This window comes from Theropithecus gelada, chromosome X (assembly GCF_003255815.1).
Source record: "Theropithecus gelada isolate Dixy chromosome X, Tgel_1.0, whole genome shotgun sequence".
Lineage (NCBI taxonomy): Eukaryota > Metazoa > Chordata > Mammalia > Primates > Cercopithecidae > Theropithecus > Theropithecus gelada.
This window is the reverse complement of record NC_037689.1, coordinates 110,694,352-110,712,556: the sequence shown is the minus strand read 5'-3', so window position 1 is coordinate 110,712,556 and position 18,205 is coordinate 110,694,352. Positions and strand designations below refer to the sequence as shown.

Genomic DNA, 18,205 nt, shown 5'->3' with positions numbered 1-18,205 from the left:
TTGGCATTTTGTAAGAAAACTTTAATACATAAAGGATTCCCTCCATTCACTGAATGTTCAGGAGGGATTTGGCTTAAATGATAGATTTACTTAGAATCTTTAGGGCTCATGGATACTGGTCTCTAGATTAGAAACTAGAGTCACTAATCTGTGGTCCTCACAACTCATATTATGCACAAACACTCGAACCACTATCTTGGCTTTGGAAACTTTTTAAGTGAACCTTCAGTTCTTTGAACACTGAAGACAGAAAAATAAATCATATAGGGTCTTATGACAAAACCACACATTATGTGGTATGTTTCTTGCATGTACATACACACAAACTAAAGCAAAACTTTTGTTTTTACCTCTAAGAATGTGTCAGTACAGAATTCTAGGACCCCATTTGGCTGAGCCCTCTTGGATATTGGTCAGTGTTGAAGGTGAGAAGGGGATTCTGATTCATAACCTATTTGGGAGTTAAAGACTCTTATAGATCCTCTGAGATCACGCATCTAGCCCTGCTTTTTTTTTTTTTTTTTTTCTAACTTCTTAAATCCTGGTGGGGCAGGGCATTCCTAAGAGAGAGAATATCACCTCCAGAGGCAGTGAGGGGTGAAATATTATGGGCTATTCAGTAACCTTAAGCTATGTAACTGTACTGAAGCATCAAGTATGAAAAGATGATGGAGCAAAATAAGGTGGGAGGCCCATTCTCTAGGGAAGACAGATACAAGACAACAAAAGTGAACATGAATATAACACATACAAAGCTCTGGCAATTGTTTTTTCAAGTGAAATTTTAAATAGAACCCTAATACGTAAAGCACATAAAAGAGGAACCGTCTGATGTAACCCACCCACTATAGTGGCCCCTAAAGCACCTCCACCAAACACTAGGACTCTGCATCACCATCTGAAGACCTCTCCAGCGGTTTGCCAACTTTTCTCTAAAGGACCATATTGTAAATACTTTGGGGTCTGTGGGCCATGCAGTTTCAGTTGCAACTCCAGCTGCTCGACTGCCATTGTAGCTATAAGGCAGCTATGGACAAAATCAATGGACACGACTGGATTTGGGCGGCTGCTGACCATTTTGGTTTGCTGACTCCTGAAACCCCCTTCATTTTTTTTAAGCAAATGAGATCTCTGTAGCTGAGAATAGAGAAGCAAGTTGCTATTAATAGCACAGATAGGACTAGAACCCAAGTCTCCTGATTGTCAGCTTGTTCCTTTACCTTTCATTGTGCTGTCAGATAGAAATTTCTGATATGTATATCTGTGTGTGTGTCACATACACACACACACACACACAAACACAGCGAGAAAGAGGGAAGAGAGAGAGAATGAAAAAGAGAGAAAGAGAATTAGTTTTGCCTAAGGGTCTTTATTTAAATAGTACTTTTGATCTTAGGTAAAATATTTCTTTCTCCTAAAGTAGAGGTACCTTGCAAATCATGTCATTTGGAGAGAAATATGGTATCTTTGCAGCTACTCAGTGGTTGCTTCTAATTGTATTTCCAATGAACAACTTGCTATCCAAAGATATCTACAGCATAAAGTGTTTGAGGCCTAATGTTATATGTCTTCCTGTGGGGAAATCGCTATATTTGTGTTGACTAATTAGACAATGAGGTGATCATTAGAGTTACTAAGAGAATGATAGCCATGTCAAGGATATCTGGAGTGAGTGTTCAAAGTTCAGAGGACTGGAATGTGTATGACTTGGTATTAATTTTTCTCTAAAAAAGAACAAACAACCTGGAGTACTTTCTGTACCATATACTCTACTAAGCACTTAATGCATCATCTCATTTGATTCATATAAAGATACATGGTGATTTGTCATGACTAAGGTAAAAGTGAAGCACATAACGTCCAAGATAGTAGTGGAGTCAATAAAGCATGTAGGTCTTTGTTCCTTTTTACATGTAGATAAGATCTAGAAAATGTAGAGAGTGTAACTTAGAAGATGGTTGGCTTTGTTGATTGCATCTCTAGGATCTTGCACTGGTCACATGCAAGAGTTGTCTTTTTCTACCCTAACTTATCTAGAGAGTAGGCATTTACTAGGTGATTATGATGTTAATGGGTGAGTTGCACTTTTTCTCATTTTAAATGAGGTGGGAGAACTATGCCAGCCACAATGGTCCTGCTACCTTGTGGAAAATCATCCCAGTGGCAAATCAAAATGGGATATTTTTTGGCTTGCTTTGTGGTATTTATCTGACCTGCATGCCTATCTTTAGCCAACTCAGACAACTCCCCGGGCCTTTATTGCATTTCCCTTCCAGAGAGTTGGCTCAGTGACTTATATTGCAGGGGTGCTTTTGCTAGGATACTTTGGTTTCCTTTCTCAAGAAATCCACATGGCCCTGGATTGCTTATTTTTCAGTTTTCTGAGCTTGCATTGCAGTAGTTTACCACCAAGGCAAGAACTGCATGCTATCTAAGTTTAATTGCCTTTAAGTATAACTGCTGTAAGCCTTAGTAATTATAGTTAACTTTCTCTGTATTAACATTGCCCTGCTCCCTTAGGGCTTTCAGAGCGATCCACAAATAAATGCATTCAGCTTTAAATTGCTCATAAGGATTATAAGACCCAAAAGGTGAAGGATAGAGGATGTTTCCTTCTCTCCAATTATTCCAAGCTTAGCAAATAGGAAGACAGAGGCAAAAGTTTTGGTTGCCCTAGTCAATGTTGTTATAAACAGCCACAAACCCCGGGGAAGAAAGGTTTAAACTTATTGAGATCAAGAGAGTGATGGTGTTTTGTTTGTTTTATTTCCTAGGAAATGTTCTAATGGATAAAAACATCTAGGCTTCGAACTCACCTCAACTGGTTTATAAGGCTAGATTGAACTAGACTTGGAATGAAAGGAAATGTCAAGGAAGTACAACAAAAGTAGAAAAAGTTTTTTGTTTTCCAGTCACCTAGGCAAGGCATACTACAGGTCTGGTAGGAAAATACAAGATAGGATTCCTTCGACTTAGAGAAAGTTCAGCAATTCTAATTTGAGGAGGGGGCCATTATAAGACAAGAAGGTTTTTCCACCAGTACATGCTAGTGCTGTCTGACTGGAAATTCTACCAAGTAGTGATTTGGACTCATTACCATGAAGGTTTCTGCAATGAGGGAGTCAGGTTGGTTCTGCCAGCTGGGCCCCAGCTAAGTGGCTGTTAGGCAATGCTGGTAGGGTGGATAACTTCTTATGTTGCAGTTATCTACCTAGGTAACTCAAGAGCTTGGGAATTTGTTGAAAAGTCAGAATCAGATGCCTGAATTTCTTTTTGACTAGGTTATCAATAATATTTTCATATTTTTATCTGAAGAGTGAAAGTGTCCCTAACATCAACTTCCATCAGAAGGATAATGACAGACGTGCCCCACTTGGAAGAGTTTCTGCTTTGGAAACAGCTATGAGTTGATTTATTAGCATGGAGGGGGCCCCACAAGTGTTACAAGAAGCTTCATCTGCTTATTTGTTAACAAGTTGGGAAGCCTGTAGTTTCCCCATATCTTCTTTAAAGATATAGACAGACAGATAGATAGATACACCATAGGGGTGTGTGTGTGTGTGTGTGTGTGTGTGTGTGTGTGTATATCTTCTTTAAAGATATCTTTTAAAAAGATATAGATATATATCTATATCTTTAAAGAAGATATAGATGTGTCTATATCTATATCTTTAAAGAAGATATAGATTATATATATCTTTAAAGAAGATACATATCTTCTTTAAAGAGCTCTGAGATCTTTCTCATTATTTTATCTGCATAGAGCCAAACTTTTGCTTCTAAGCTACAAGGTTACAAAGAACTCACACTCTTATTCCCTGCTTGCTTCTTCATTTGCTTTTGGGTATGGCTTATAGGCTTGCAAAGAGAAATAATAATGTTTGACTCATTTAGTTTCACTTTTGAGTCATTAGTTTGAGGCTTTCGGGATCTTTTATGGTTCCAGAATAAAAGTTATGAGACTATAACCCAGGGTCTCCAATTCAGGCTCACGAAGTAGCAATCACAAATAACCTAAAGAACTAGCAAGGCAGTGCTAGGCAAGGTGGAGGGTAAAGGCTTTTGAACCATCACATGACACCTTTACTTTTGAGAAGCAGAAACTTCCCAGGAGAGCAGTGATGGATTATATGGGGTGATTACCAGGACCAAAGACTTCAAAAAGACAATTCTGACCTTGTACCTTCAGCAGTTAATCACTCTTTTTCTCCCACTTGGAGAAGAGACAGCTACATAAAAGGGGGTGGGCTTCCTTTCCATACCAAAGCAAACCTTTCTTCCTGGAGATCCCCGCTTTTAAAGCATTTGCCTAATGCAGTAACCAAAATAAGATATGCCTTCCCCAAGAATATTCCATATGAGAGTGAAAAAGACCAGAGATAAGGATGTGCGTAATCGGGAATCTGAAAAACTTGGCCTTCTAACATAGATGGTACTGATGGGAGTAGACTTTGGAAAGGTATAGAGATGGGGAAGAAGGAAGAGGTTTAAAAGGGACTCTCGATTCCTTCACATTCTCTGTATGAGCAATACAAGGCAGCCTGCTACTCACCGTGAAGGACCTTCTCGCCATCCATTCCTTTTTGCAGCGGGACTCTAAAACAAGAAGAGATGTAAACACAAGGCTGGATTTGGGGGATACATAATTGACCCTGTTGCTTGCTGTTTTTCCTTTCACCTTGCAAATTACCCAACGTGGATTTCCAGCTGAAAAAGAAGCAAGTGTACGTTGACAAGGTGGAGAAGATGCAGCAGGCCCTTGTACAGCTCCAGGCAGCATGTGAAAAACGTGAGCAGCTAGAGCACCGTCTCCGGACACGACTGGAGAGGGAACTGGAATCCCTGAGAATCCAGCAGGTATGGAGAACTTAAAGGAAGAAAGGGGAAAAAAAGTCAAGAAAATGACATTATTCCTGGTTGCTTATTTTTCAGTTGGCATTTGACGTGAACACTGAAAGCACACACTTGCTCATCTTTACATTTTTCTCCCACCTAATCTTACTCCAGAGTGCCTCCCAATTGTGAATACAAAGTCTGTTTCCTTAGCTTCCTATCCCAGAAATATCCTTTAAGCCTATGATCTTGCACCTTTTATTTTCACATGAACTCCAGGAACAGTAGATGCTGTAAGAATTAGAGCTGCTACACAAATACACGCCTTGATATTGTAGAACTAGAAATGGTCTTCAGAAATCATCTGGCCGTACCACTCTTCAGTTTTAGATGAATGAAAATCAAGACTAGGAAAAGTTGGCATAAATCGCTAATGATAACTACAAGTTACGGGCAAGATAGGAACTAAATCCTAGATTTTTTTTTTTTCTTGAGACTGAGTCTCACTCTATTGTCCAGGCTGGAGTGCGGTGGCATGATCCCAGCTCACTGCAACCTCCACCTTCCAGGTTCAAGCGATTCTCCTGAATCAGCCTCCCGAGTAGCTGGGATTACAGGCATGCACTACCACACCCGGCTAATTTTTTTTTTTGTATTTTTAGTAGAGATGGGGATTCACTATGTTGACCAGGCTGGTCTTAAACTCCCGAACTCAGGTGATCCGCCTGCCTCAGACTCCCAAAGTGCTGGGATTACAGGTGCGAGCCGCCGTGCCTGGCCAGATTTTAAAATTCTCGTTTCTGTTGTGTGTTATGCTGGCAGGCAGAGATGGCAGTTTTTAGCCCATTAATTCACTTTCTGAGTAGCATGACAATTTGATATGACAGGCCCCTTTCCTGGCCAAGGGAATCTCACATTCAAGCCCATGATAGGAAGTCCTGTGGCCTTAGGAGGAGATCTGAATTCCCCCTGCTTCTTTCTGAATCAGAGTCGAAACAGAAGTAGGCTGGGCAGTAATCCTTTCCAAGAATAGGGGCTCAGACACCATGGTTCTTCTCTCACTCACTTGAGGATTCTCTGCATCTGGCCCAACAGCGTCAGGGCAACTGTCAGCCCACCAGTGTTTCAGAATACAATGCCGCTGCGCTGATGGAGCTCCTTCGGGAGAAAGAGGAGAGGATTCTGGCTCTGGAAGCTGATATGACAAAGTGGGAGCAGAAATATTTGGAGGAGAATGTGATGAGACATTTCGCTCTGGATGCTGCTGCAACCGTGGCTGCTCAGAGGTAAGTAGTTAGCTGGTAGGGCATGAGTGGGAAGAACAGAAAGGTCACTGATTCATAGATTTTTCCAGTGTTTTATTTTCTTTAATATTCTGGGTTCCCTCCCCCCGTTTCTGCCTAAGTGTGTTTTCTTTCATCTGATTATGCAGGGACTGAACGGCTGTAGAGACAGAGAGTCAGCGATTTGAACATAAAAGTTGTCTTATAAACTTATTAGAATCATAGTTCAGCTTTCCCCAGAAGCCAGAATAATTGCAGATGGGATCAGCTGTAAATTTGCACCCCTCCTTCCCCAGCGCCACAAGATTCTTTCAGCCACATATGCAGGTTGTTTAGCCCCAGGACTGGAGTGAAAGCCCCTCCAGAGAAACTACCACTCAGAAACTAAATGTCACTGAGGAGTTGCTGCTGTCATTTGATAGCTCTGGCTTGTCCAAGGTATGTCAAAGGCTGTGCTGAACTTGAACCCATCCCTGCCCTTTGGGAAGGTCAATGTTTGAAGGCCGCATTCTCTATGTGCACGACCTCATCACGTGTGAGCAGTCACATTTCATCTGGTAAGGGAGAGAAAGTGGCCGAAGGATTTTTGTTTTTTGCTTCTTATTTGTTCCCCTTTTCAAATTATAAAAGTTCATTATTGGCCTTTGGAGGAAATAGTTGCTGTTACTCCATGTGTCTACCTTGCTACTGCTCATAATCATCAGTTGGGGTAAAAAGAAAGGAAGAAAGACAGAGAGAGAAACAACAAAAACTGAATTCAAGTCAGGTGATGACTTGAGTTGTGGCGATAACAGAGCCTTGGTCTGGAATTGGGTATGAAAGGCAGGCTACAGCATATTGCACCCAGATAGGTCTCTACCCAGAAAGTTATTAAAAACCACAGTGTTGTTTTTAACATTCTCCTAATCATGGTAAGCCAGCAGAGTCTGGAAGTGCTTGCCAGACTTTGGGTTGGTATATGCGTGTGGAGGGGGTGGTGGATACATTTATTTTTGAGTCCGCCTCATGCCAAATCAGAGGTGGGGAGGTTCAGTGCTAAGAGCTGAACCGGTGCTTTGTAAGCCCACTTCGATTCTTTAGGAAGACATGTCTCTCTAATGTGATCTGCTTGTCTTCATTAGATACCATCTATGCCTCAGATGGATGGAAGCTGCGTGTGGCTTGATTTTGAAGTCCTCATGGGCTTAAGCTTGCTGGCCTTGTTTCCTAAGCAAGGCATACTCAATACATGGCAGTGTGGCAATAGAGTGCACAGAAGGCCCAGCTATGCCAGAAGATGGTCTCGAAGTTTGTAGGCAGGTTAGAAGCAGAATTAAATGTAATTTTACCTGCTAGCTCCCAAGGAAACACCTGTGTCTAGCGCTTGTTCAGAGGTTATATAAGAAACGCTGACGTTAAAAAAACGTTGTTATTATTGAGAGGTGGAAAGATACAGGGTAATTTTGTCACCTTTAGGGAGAAGCTTAGAAATGTTCAGGTCACGAGAGTGTGCAGTGTGAGAAAACACTAGAAAGCTAGGGTTCATGGTTCCTGCTTCAGAATAGACTCCAGGTCAAAATGCAGGAGAGCTTAGGGGGTTGTCACTGGGGCTTTGTATAAAGAAACTACCTTCCTTCCTTCCTCCTTTGAAAGCTTTGTGTATTCGGGGAAACCCCTTTCAGATGGATTTTCAGAATCTATTGGCTCCCACAAGATAGATTTAATTTAAACTGAATTCCCTTTAATCATCAGGTAGAAACTTTTCATCTAATCACTGTTTTTGGCAAAATGTGCATGCCTATCACTCAATAGGATAAAGCACAGCCTGTTCCCACCTAGAAAGAACACTTTCTGATAGTCCCACAGGCGAACATTCCAGATCAGGACTGTGTGTCTTTCTGGCATGCTACTAATCTAATCCACAGGAGACACTGGCAGACAGACTGTATTGAAATTTCTGTAAAATAAGCGAATTGGATTAGGTGATTCCTTCAGACCTTCCTATTTCTAGGATTATATTACTCTTCCAACGATAGTGCCTCTTATGTTCTACCATGGAGGTTGGTTTTCTTTTCCTCTTTCCTTTCAAATGAGATTTTATATTTGGGTGGTAACATTCAAAAAACTTTATTTCAAACCCTGTGGGCTCTTCTGCCTTTCTTTCCAACATTTCTTTTTATTCCTTTTGTCTACCTGTTTTCCTCTTCTTTCTCTCAGTCTTAAATGTACCTATTGACCAAGGTTCTGCCCTTTGCCCCTTTCCATGGTAAAAGTTTAATATTTTCTTTTCTTTCAAAAAAAATTTTTTTTCTTTTTTTTTTGAGAAGGAGTCTCGCTCTGTTGCCCAGGCTGGAGTGCAGTGGCGCTATCTCAGTTTACTGCAACCTCCGTCTCCCGGGTTCACGCCATTCTCCTGCTTCAGCCTCCCAAGTAGCTGGGACTATAGGCATGTGCCACCACGCCCGGCTAATTTTTTGTATTTTTAGTAGAGACAGGGTTTCACTGTGTTAGTCAGGATGGTCTCGATCTCCTGACCTTGTGATCCACCCGTCTCGGCCTCCCAAAGTGCTGGGATTACAGGTGTGAGCCACCGCGCCCAGCCTCAAAATAATTTTTAAGTGTCTAGGATATTGGCTACAGTTGGAAAGTGCTCAAGTGTATTTGAGTAACGAAGGAAGGAAGGAAAGAAGAAAAGAAAGAAGAAAAATGGAAGGAAGGAGAAAGGAAGATGTGAAAGCAGGAAGGAAACAATTTCTAAATGTATAAATTATATCCCTAAATCTGGTGCCACATTTTAATGATCTGCTTGGTTTCTGTGTATTCTACCAGGATCTCAAGCTTAATATGTTCCAAACCTAATGGCTCATTGGTAAATGACAGATTTCACAATTAGGACATCTTGCTTTGGTGGTATCAACGATAGTTGGAGAAAACAATTTTTTTTTTCAATTGTGATATTGATTACATATTAAAAAATCACCTGTTGTAAGTGTACGGTTTGATGAATGTTGGTAATTGTATACAACAGTGTAACCACCACTACAATTAACATAGAGGACCTGTTGTAAAGTGTTCTTGTGCCCTTGAATTTGATCGCTTCCTCCCATGCCTGACCCCAGGCAATGACTAATCTGTTATTTTGTCACAAAATTATACTTTTCTTTTCTAGAATGTCATATAAAAGGAATCATATTGCATTTACTCTTCTTGTTTGACATATTGCACTCAACACAATGATTTTGAGACCCATCCAAGTTGATGCTGAATAGTGTTCCATGGTATGGATGTATCACAGTTTATGTATGCATATTTGGATATATGCATATTTGGATTGTTTCCAGTTTTTGACCATTGTGAATAATAAAATATAATATAAGAATAGGCAAGTGTCTTTTCTCAGGTGATAAGTCATATTAGGTGGTCTATTTATATCCCTTCCAACACTTAGATATTGGTTTTTAGCCTTAAAGAGTCCAGGAGGAGGCATTTTGATGCATATGGAAAGTGCTGGCATTGTCCTTTATCCTGAGATCCATCTTAAACATCAGATACAGCAACTCTGTGAGATTGGTCAGTTGTATGTTTAGGTGAATTTTACTTGATGAAAGGTTAAGAGGGCCGAGAGATATAGATAGATAGATAGATAGATAGATAGATAGATAGATAGATAGATAGTAAATTAAGATATTTTGGCATATCTAAAATGAGTATTTGTTACTTAAAATATTTGTTTTGTTGAAAGTGATAACAGGACATTTATTTCTTTCATTTTAGTTAGATAATTTGCCCAAGATCACACACAGCTACTAAATGACAGAAGAACTAGGATTTAAATCTATATTTTTGTCACCTTAGCTGCTATAACTCTGCTGCTTCTTAGAAATGGTATAGCTCAAAGGTGGTAATAGCTGTTCAGTAAGATACTAATTGAAGCTAATTATTTAGTTACCTGGAAATATTATAAATAATCACAATAATATGGCCTGAATTAAGGCTCCATATTATTTTGTCCCTAGGGAGTCCTCTCTAGATGTTTAATATAGATGAGGGGAAATTCCTACTGAGTAGGAGTCCCTGTTCATTTGCAGAAGAACCAATTTGGCAATGCAGATTTTTAGTTTCAGCTCATAAACAATGAATTTTTTCCTGAAGAGCAGCAAAAGGATGACAAGATAATGCACCCAATCAACCATGTAATTTTTATCAGCTTGCATTTACTGAATTAGGTTACTGCCTTTCTCAGAATGTGTAATGTTTCATGTTTATTTTGAGCAAAAGTAAATTCTGGAAAGAAGGAAGTAAAGAAGGGGGAAGCAGAAGGTAGAAGCTGTTCACACACATAATGCATGTCTACCTATTCCCTCTTTGTAGGCATTTCTCAATTTCCTTCCTCTGCTTTCTTCTCATTCTACCTTCTGTCTTAGTTATATCTTCTGCTCTAGCTTCTCAGTAATAATAGCAATGATAATAACTGTAATAGTAACTCTGATATCTCTAAAATTAAAGTTAGAATTTTGGCCAACTTGTTAGATATTGGCATATGGCAATTCTTAAGTCACTTTCACTCCAGTATACCTAAAATCAAAACCCATTGCAGTGCTTTCCAAAAGAGCCATTCCTCAGTTTCCTTTCACAGCAAACAGTATTTCATTTTTTCTAGGCATTTGAGTTCGAAATAACAAAGTTGTCATTCATTCTTCCATCTCCCTAACTCCCACATTGATATTGTCTCCAAATTGTATCAGCTCTACTTCTTACAGCCTGTTTCCATTTCTCTTGCCACTTCGCTGGTGCATAGTTTCATGATCTGTTGCTGGGATTATTACAATCACCTTGCTGACTGGTCTGCCTGATTCCAGGGTTTCACTTCTCTTATCTCTCTGTCACATTTCTAAGAGAGATAAGGCCGTCTTCCTAAGGCATGGCTTAGATCATTTTATTCCCTTGGAAAGCTCTAATAATTTTCACTGCCTTTTGGAATAAAGTCCAAACTCACTTCTGTACTAGTTAATTATTTACTTTTTTGTCTTCCCTTGTAAGTTTCCTACAGTTACGGACTAGTCTTATCCATGCCTCTCCCCTCTCCAGCCTCCCAGGAACTTCAAACACAGTGCTCCACTGGTGTAGAGTTCACACATTAAATAAACAAAAGGATGATGCTGATAGGAAAAGATAGGCTTGAAGTTTGAAAGGCCAGTAGGTGTTTTAATTAGGAGGTTATTGGTGACATGCTAGAAAGCAGTTTGAGCAATGTGATGGGATAACTTTGTTGGAGAAAAGAAGTAGAAAGAAGATGACAAACTATTTACTTAAGAATTTGAGGTGGAGGATGTCAAAATCAGGAATATGCAGCTTGGGGTTTGCAGGTTTTATTTTCAGATTGTAGCCCAGCGTCTCTCTCCTGATGTTCTTAGAGAACGTCTTGGAGTGTTAGAAGGTAGCAGGTCAAGTTGCTCATTCAAATATTGTGCTTGCTTGCTTTTGCCTAAGCCATTAGCCTAGTAGCCCTAGTCTTCTAGAAGGAAGATTGATGCTGAGGGCTGCCCTGGCAGCCCTGTCGGAATTCAGTAAGTGCCCCACATTTTCAGGCTCCATTCCTGAGGAGTTCACAGTGTCCATATCAATTAGCTGGCAGGGCTCTGAGTCCCCAAAATGGTCTTTTATGCGATGAAAGTGGCAGCAGGCCAGCACTAGTTCCCCCAGTGACAAACCGTATGCTCAATTCCCCAGTGTCCGTAGACACCATGCACTTTTCAACAGTCCTGGCTCTAAAGCCCCAACCTTCACATTGGAATTCTGCAGTACAGGAATTGCTTCCAGGATTTTACCAAGAGCTGGAATTCTTTCAAGTCAGAATCTCTTGTAATCTCTGTATGTTAGTCTCCTTCCATCTATCCATCTATGTGATTCATTCTCTCTCTCTCTCTCTGTCTCTCGCTCTCGCTCTCGCTCTCACTCTCGCTCTCCTCCACCTCTCTCTTTCCCTCCTTCTCTCTTCCTTTTAGAGACAGTGGTCTTGCTGTGTCACCCAAGCTGGAATGCAGTGGCACAGTCGTAACTGACTGCAGCCTTGAACTCTTGGGCTTAAGCAATCCTTTTGCCTCAGCCTCCTGAGTTATGTGGTTCTCTCTTAATAATAGCTTTGTTGAGTGTTTTTACCATGACCGACACTGTCTTACTGCATAATTTTATCCTCTATGAGATGAAGTTATAAATATTGTTCCCACTTGGCATATGAAGCGGCTTGCTTAGAGCAGGTAACTTGACTTTCAGAGGTCATGAAGCTTGTTAGGGGCAGAGAATACTTGGAGAAGCTGGGACCTGCTGAGTTGTCTGTATTCAGAGCCTGTGCTGTCAAGCACTATGCAAATGCTGCTTCCTCTTGGGTACCCAGTAGGACTACAAGCCAGTGAATTGCACTAGAGAAAGTATAGAATGCTGAGATGGTAAAATACTTTGAGTTTAGCAAATGATGAAAGCCATTGTATTCTTTCCCCTTCTTGCTCTCCAATTATTTCATCATTCCATACATGGTTTCAACCTTGCATATAAGGTACATGTATATTTTGGGGAACAGTAATTTTATAGAGGCTCACCCAAATCCCCAACCTTAATAGCAACTTTCTGCCTCTTTCTCTTGCCACTTCATCCTCATCGGCACTGGACATAATCTTGAAGCTAAGAGAACATAGTTAGCTGCCAACAGAAAACATGCCTGGAGTTCTCCTGCAGATCCCCATTCTCTTAGGAAGTATAATGAAGCAGTGCCAGTTCATTGTTTTCTCGGTCTATTGTCTGATTTCCTTTAAGACCAATATAATTGCATCAGTATTCTCCCTAATCCTAATACCGCCCCCCCCAGCCCCCCACCACACACACACATGCACGCCTTTTTTCCTTATTAATTGGTCTTTGAGTTAATGGCCTGAGACACTTTCAGATGGAACATCATGGTCCTTTATGCAGTTAGAACTCTGGCAAGAGAACAGTCACTTTGTTGGGATAGACCCATTGAATTGGTGCTAGAATGTTTCAGATGTAGATTAGCTAGGAATGGAGTGGGACTGGCTCAAAGGCTCTATTTATTAGCTCACATGCCCCACCTGATCTTAGCTGATGTGTCTATTGTTTGCTTCTAGTACTCAGGTGTATTTACCAATGTTCATCTGTAGCAATAAGTTACTTAGTATACCCTCTGACTTTCTTGAAAGTCTGATCTTTCTCCCTTTATGACTTGCATAAGAATAAAATGGAAATAATATATACTTATTCCTTTTTTTTTTTTTTTTTTTTTTTTTTGAGACAGAGTCTCCCTCTGTTGCCTAGGCTGGAGTGTAGTGGCTCGATCTCAGCTCACGACAACCTCCGCCTCCTGGGTTCAAGTGATTCTCCTGCCTCAACCTCCCAGATAGCGGGGATTACAGGCGTGCACCACCATGCCCAGCTAATTTTTGTATTTTTAGTAGAGACAGGGTTTCTCCATGTTGGCCCGGCTGGTCTCAAACTCCTGACCTCAGGTGATCCACCCGCCTCAGCCTTCCAAAGTATTGGGGTTACAGGCATGAGCCACCATGCCTGGCCCAATATATACATATTCCTATTGCTTGGCCATGATCTAAAAACTTGAAGGGGCTCTCTGCCAGAACTGAACATGGGATGATACCTGTTCAGTTCTGAAGGCAAGCCTGTGCCTATCTCATCCCTCACTGACTTTTGCAGCCACTTCTATACTAACAACGTTGTCTTCTATCCTGAACGCTGAACTGTCCTATTTTGGAGGTTCTTACGGATTAGTTCCCCAGAAACCATCTGTTCCAAATGAGCTTGATTTCAGCGTAGGACTTTCCAGAAAAGCCTTTCTTGACTTAGAAGAAAGATAACATTCATTGATTTTGCTATGCTCCCATCTCATCACTTCCATTTTCCTCCCCAGGGACACAACAGTCATCAGTCACTCTCCTAACACCAGCTATGACACAGCTCTAGAAGCTCGCATCCAGAAAGAAGAGGAAGAAATCTTGATGGCCAATAAGCGTTGCCTTGACATGGAGGGCAGGTAAAATGTTGTTCTGGACCCTGAGGAATCTGAGACGTTGATATAGAGACCAGATAGGATCTTTATTCACAACTAGGAAATCTGATCATGCAGTCTCCCCCCTCCACCATCACCCCTGCCAGCCTATCACTTAAAGGTGTGAGATGCAATGACTTTTACCTTGATACTCTCCACTAAACATGGAATTCCAGGTAGGGTTTCTGTCCCTTTGGCCTTCCTAATTGCTTTTCCTCTGCCCTCTGCCTGAGCTTAAATTGTTGGCATGTGCACTCTGGGGTATTCTTTCTAGCACTGCACTGCAACCCTGTGGTACAGCAGATTGCTTAATAAAAGAGTAAAACAATATCTGCTTGGCCGGGCACAATGGCTCACGCCTGTAATCCCAGCACTTTGGAAGGCCAAGGCGGGCAGATCACCTGAGGTCAGGAGTTCAAGACCAGCCTGGCCAATATGGTGAAACCCCATCTCTACTAAAAATACGAAAATTAGCCAGGTGCGGTGGTGGGCACCTGTAGTCCCAGCTACTCAGGAGGCTGAGGCAGGAGAATCGCTTGAGCCTGGAAGGCAGAGGTTGCGATGAGTCAAGATTGTGCCATTGCACTCTAGCCTGAGCAACAGAGCGAGACTCCATCTCAACAACAACAACAAAAGAACATCTACTCAAAGTGGGAGGTAGGATACCTGATTCCTTTTATAAACATATGATCATTGACTTATTACCTGAAGGTTGTCACTCATTCATAGAAGATCTCATCTTACTGAGTAAATTGTTTCCATTGACTGAGATTCTTCACTACAGCACCCAGTACATCAGTTCATTCTCTCATATTCAGCCCTTTTTTTTCACTGGTACTTTATTGTGACTTACTAAGGTTTAAGCAACGGCTCCTGATGCTCTGCTGTATCCATTTGGGTGTGCAGAAAAACATGTTGTTGTTTTTTTCTCACACTATTGCCTTTATGAATGAAAAGTCATCTTTTATATATATTATATATATTTTTTATTATTATACTTTAAGAAAAACATGTTTTAAAAACTGTAGCACACCATCCCTTGTCTTCCAACTCAGAACTAACTAGATCAACCTTTAGTCAAAAAGATGATGGGAACTCTATGTAGTCATGTAGTCAATTAGACCAAAATGTAGAGGTAGCAAGAACATCTTTTTTTTTTTTTTTTTTTTTTTTAAAGGGCATAGGGCTTTTTTTTTTTTTATTTAGCAAAATTTATTTTTTTTTTTTTAATAAAGAAAAACATAATTTTTTTTTTATTTTTTGGGAGTTTTGAAATAAATATTTTTTTTTTTTTTCCATTTTTTTTTTTTTTTTTTTTTTTTTTTTTTTTTGAGATGGAGTCAGTCTTGCTCTGTCACCCAGGCTGGAGTGCAGTGGCACTATCTTGGCTCACTGCAACCTCTGCCTCCCAAGTTGAAGTGATTCTCCTGCCTCAGCCTCCTGAGTAGCTGGGACTACAGGTGCCCGCCACCATGCCCAGCTAAATTTTGTATTTTTAGTACAGACAGGGTTTCACCATGTTGGTCAGGCTGGTCTTGAACTCCTGACTTTGTGATCCACCCGCCTTGGCCTCCCAAAGTGCTAGGATTACAGGTATGAGCTACCGCACCTGGCCGCAACAAGGTCTTTATATGTTCTTTGTCTTTGGTTCCTAGGATTAAGACCCTACATGCCCAGATTATTGAGAAGGATGCCATGATCAAAGTACTCCAACAGCGTTCCCGGAAGGAGCCGAGCAAGACAGAGCAGCTGTCGTGCATGCGGCCAGCGAAGTCTCTGATGTCCATTTCCAATGCTGGATCAGGCTTGCTCTCCCACTCATCCACCCTGACTGGCACCCCCATCATGGAAGAAAAGCGAGATGACAAGAGCTGGAAGGGGAGCCTAGGTAATGACAGTAAATAAGGAAGATTATAGTCATGTGTTCAAAGAGAGCCATGAGACAAGCACCCATGCTTAAGGAAAAGGGATGATGGTCCAGGTTCTGGAGAGGAAGGTGTACCAGGGTTTTGGGTTCATATTCCTCCTGAGACCCTAGTTCCACATTCTGGAGCTCCTCCACACTTTGAAGTCTCCTGGTGAGATTACTGATTGAGGCCAAAGCCTAGAGGACAAGAATCTTGAGTTTCATTTGGGTGTGAAGGAAGGTAACTCTAATTTCCTCTAAAATATTCTCACATTTGACCTTTGCCATGTGGCACCTTTATCTTTCTCCAGAACCCATGTGGCCTTTTTGTCATTCAGAATTTCAAAATTCCAGCATTTCTGTGTTCCTTCCTCCTCTATAATAGGAGAACCCAGAGTTTTAGTTACGCTAAATCGTTTGGGTAGCAGGTTTTGTTCCCACAGTGTTCTGAGATGAGAACAGAATGTACTTTTTCATTCCATTCCTGTCCATTCCCTCCCCTCTAATCAAAACCCCAGACATATTGTGGATACCACGGGCACATTTTTAGAGCCTGAGGAAGGAAGCTTATATGTATTTTTATTTTAACCCTTTTTGTTGCTTTTAATTCCTTTCTTGGTCCTCTGATACTTATAATATCTTTTGGTTAGAATAAGCATTTTGGAGACTATGGTCATGGTGAGAACCTTAGATCACACAATTATTACCACACTTAATCTGTGTCAATAGACTTATTCTCCAAATCCTTTCTTGCTCCCTGGTAATGTGTGGTAATGGTTTATAAGTGGAGCCGAGTAGGAGCATTCTGACAACTTGGTGGAACCCAATCACCATTGGGAAAATAAATCAAAACAGATACCTAGGTCACTTACAGGCTTAATATGTTGTGCCAGGTGATGGATGAGGACCAGAAGGGATCTTCGAAGTCTGTAAGAAACTTTTAGCCATGGTTGGAGGAGCCTCACACACTGATTTCTGGGTTCCCTGGAGGCAAAAATAAATAATTTAGACACATTCAAATTTCTTCTGAAATTTGAATGGGAGAACAGGTAATTAGATGTCTGGATTTGAATCACCTATTTTTTTCTAATGTCTGTTCCTCTTTCATTTGTAGGCATTCTCTTGGGTGGAGACTACCGTGCTGAATATGTCCCTTCCACACCCTCGCCTGTGCCCCCCTCGACTCCCCTGCTCTCAGCTCACTCCAAGACAGGCAGCCGAGACTGCAGTACCCAAACTGAACGTGGGACGGAATCGAACAAAACTGCAACTGTTGCTCCCATCTCTGTTGCTGCTCCAGTTGCTGCTGCTGCCACTGCTGCCGCCATCACCGCCACTGCTGCCACTATCACCACCACCATGGTAGCTGCTACTCCAGTTGCTGTTGCTGCTGCTCCAGCTACTGCTCCTGCTGTTGCTACTGCCCCGTCTCCAGCCACTGCTGCTGCTATTGCTGCTGCTGTTTCTCCAGCTGCTGCTGGTCAGATTCCAGCTGCTGCCTCTGTTGCCTCAGCTGCTGCCATTGCTCCTCCTCCTCCTCCTCCTCCTCCTCCTCCTGCTGCTGCTGCTGCTGCTGCTGCTGTTCAGGTTGCTCCAGCTGCTCCGGCTCCGGTTCCAGCTCCGGCTCTGGTTCCAGTTCCGGCTTCAGCAGCGGCTCAGGCTTCTGCTCCTGCTCAGACTCAGGCACCAACTTCAGCTACGGCTGCGGCTCCAACTCCAGCTCCAACTCCAACTCCAGCTGTGGCTCAGGCTGAGGTTCCTGCAAGTCCAGCTACCGGTCCTGGACCACATCGTTTGTCTATACCAAGTTTGACCTGCAATCCAGACAAAGCAGGTAATTATTCCTTTTAGCAGGTAACTTTTGGTTTAGTTCTGCTCTCAAATACAGATTTATTTCTTGTTGCCTGATGTCTGGGCAGAGTTATCCTTTGGACTGAATTTTTCATGTTCTAAGGGAGAGAGAAGAGAGTCTGTAAATGACTTCTCATCCACCAAGATGGGAACAGGCATGAGTAGAGGCCATTATCGTAGCAGAAGTAAATGAGGGAGGTGACAAGTCTCACTTTGCCATTGGCTTCATGAGGGCTCTGATGGTGTCTAGTTCTAGAAATACAGGTTTTTTCTTCATCCCTA

At 41.6% G+C, this 18,205-nt stretch overlaps 1 protein-coding gene across 1 annotated transcript in view; it reads left to right on the top strand.

Annotated features, from left to right (window-relative positions):
- The window catches only part of AMOT (angiomotin), a 67,114-nt gene that overhangs the window by 45,063 nt on the left and 3,846 nt on the right, over window positions 1-18,205 (top strand). Inside the window, exons 9-13 of the mRNA XM_025373264.1 lie at window positions 4,708-4,857; window positions 5,929-6,119; window positions 14,029-14,151; window positions 15,822-16,054; window positions 17,187-17,906. Coding sequence (XP_025229049.1) covers window positions 4,708-4,857; window positions 5,929-6,119; window positions 14,029-14,151; window positions 15,822-16,054; window positions 17,187-17,906 — 1,417 coding nt within the window. The remainder of the gene's footprint in view (window positions 1-4,707; window positions 4,858-5,928; window positions 6,120-14,028; window positions 14,152-15,821; window positions 16,055-17,186; window positions 17,907-18,205) is intronic.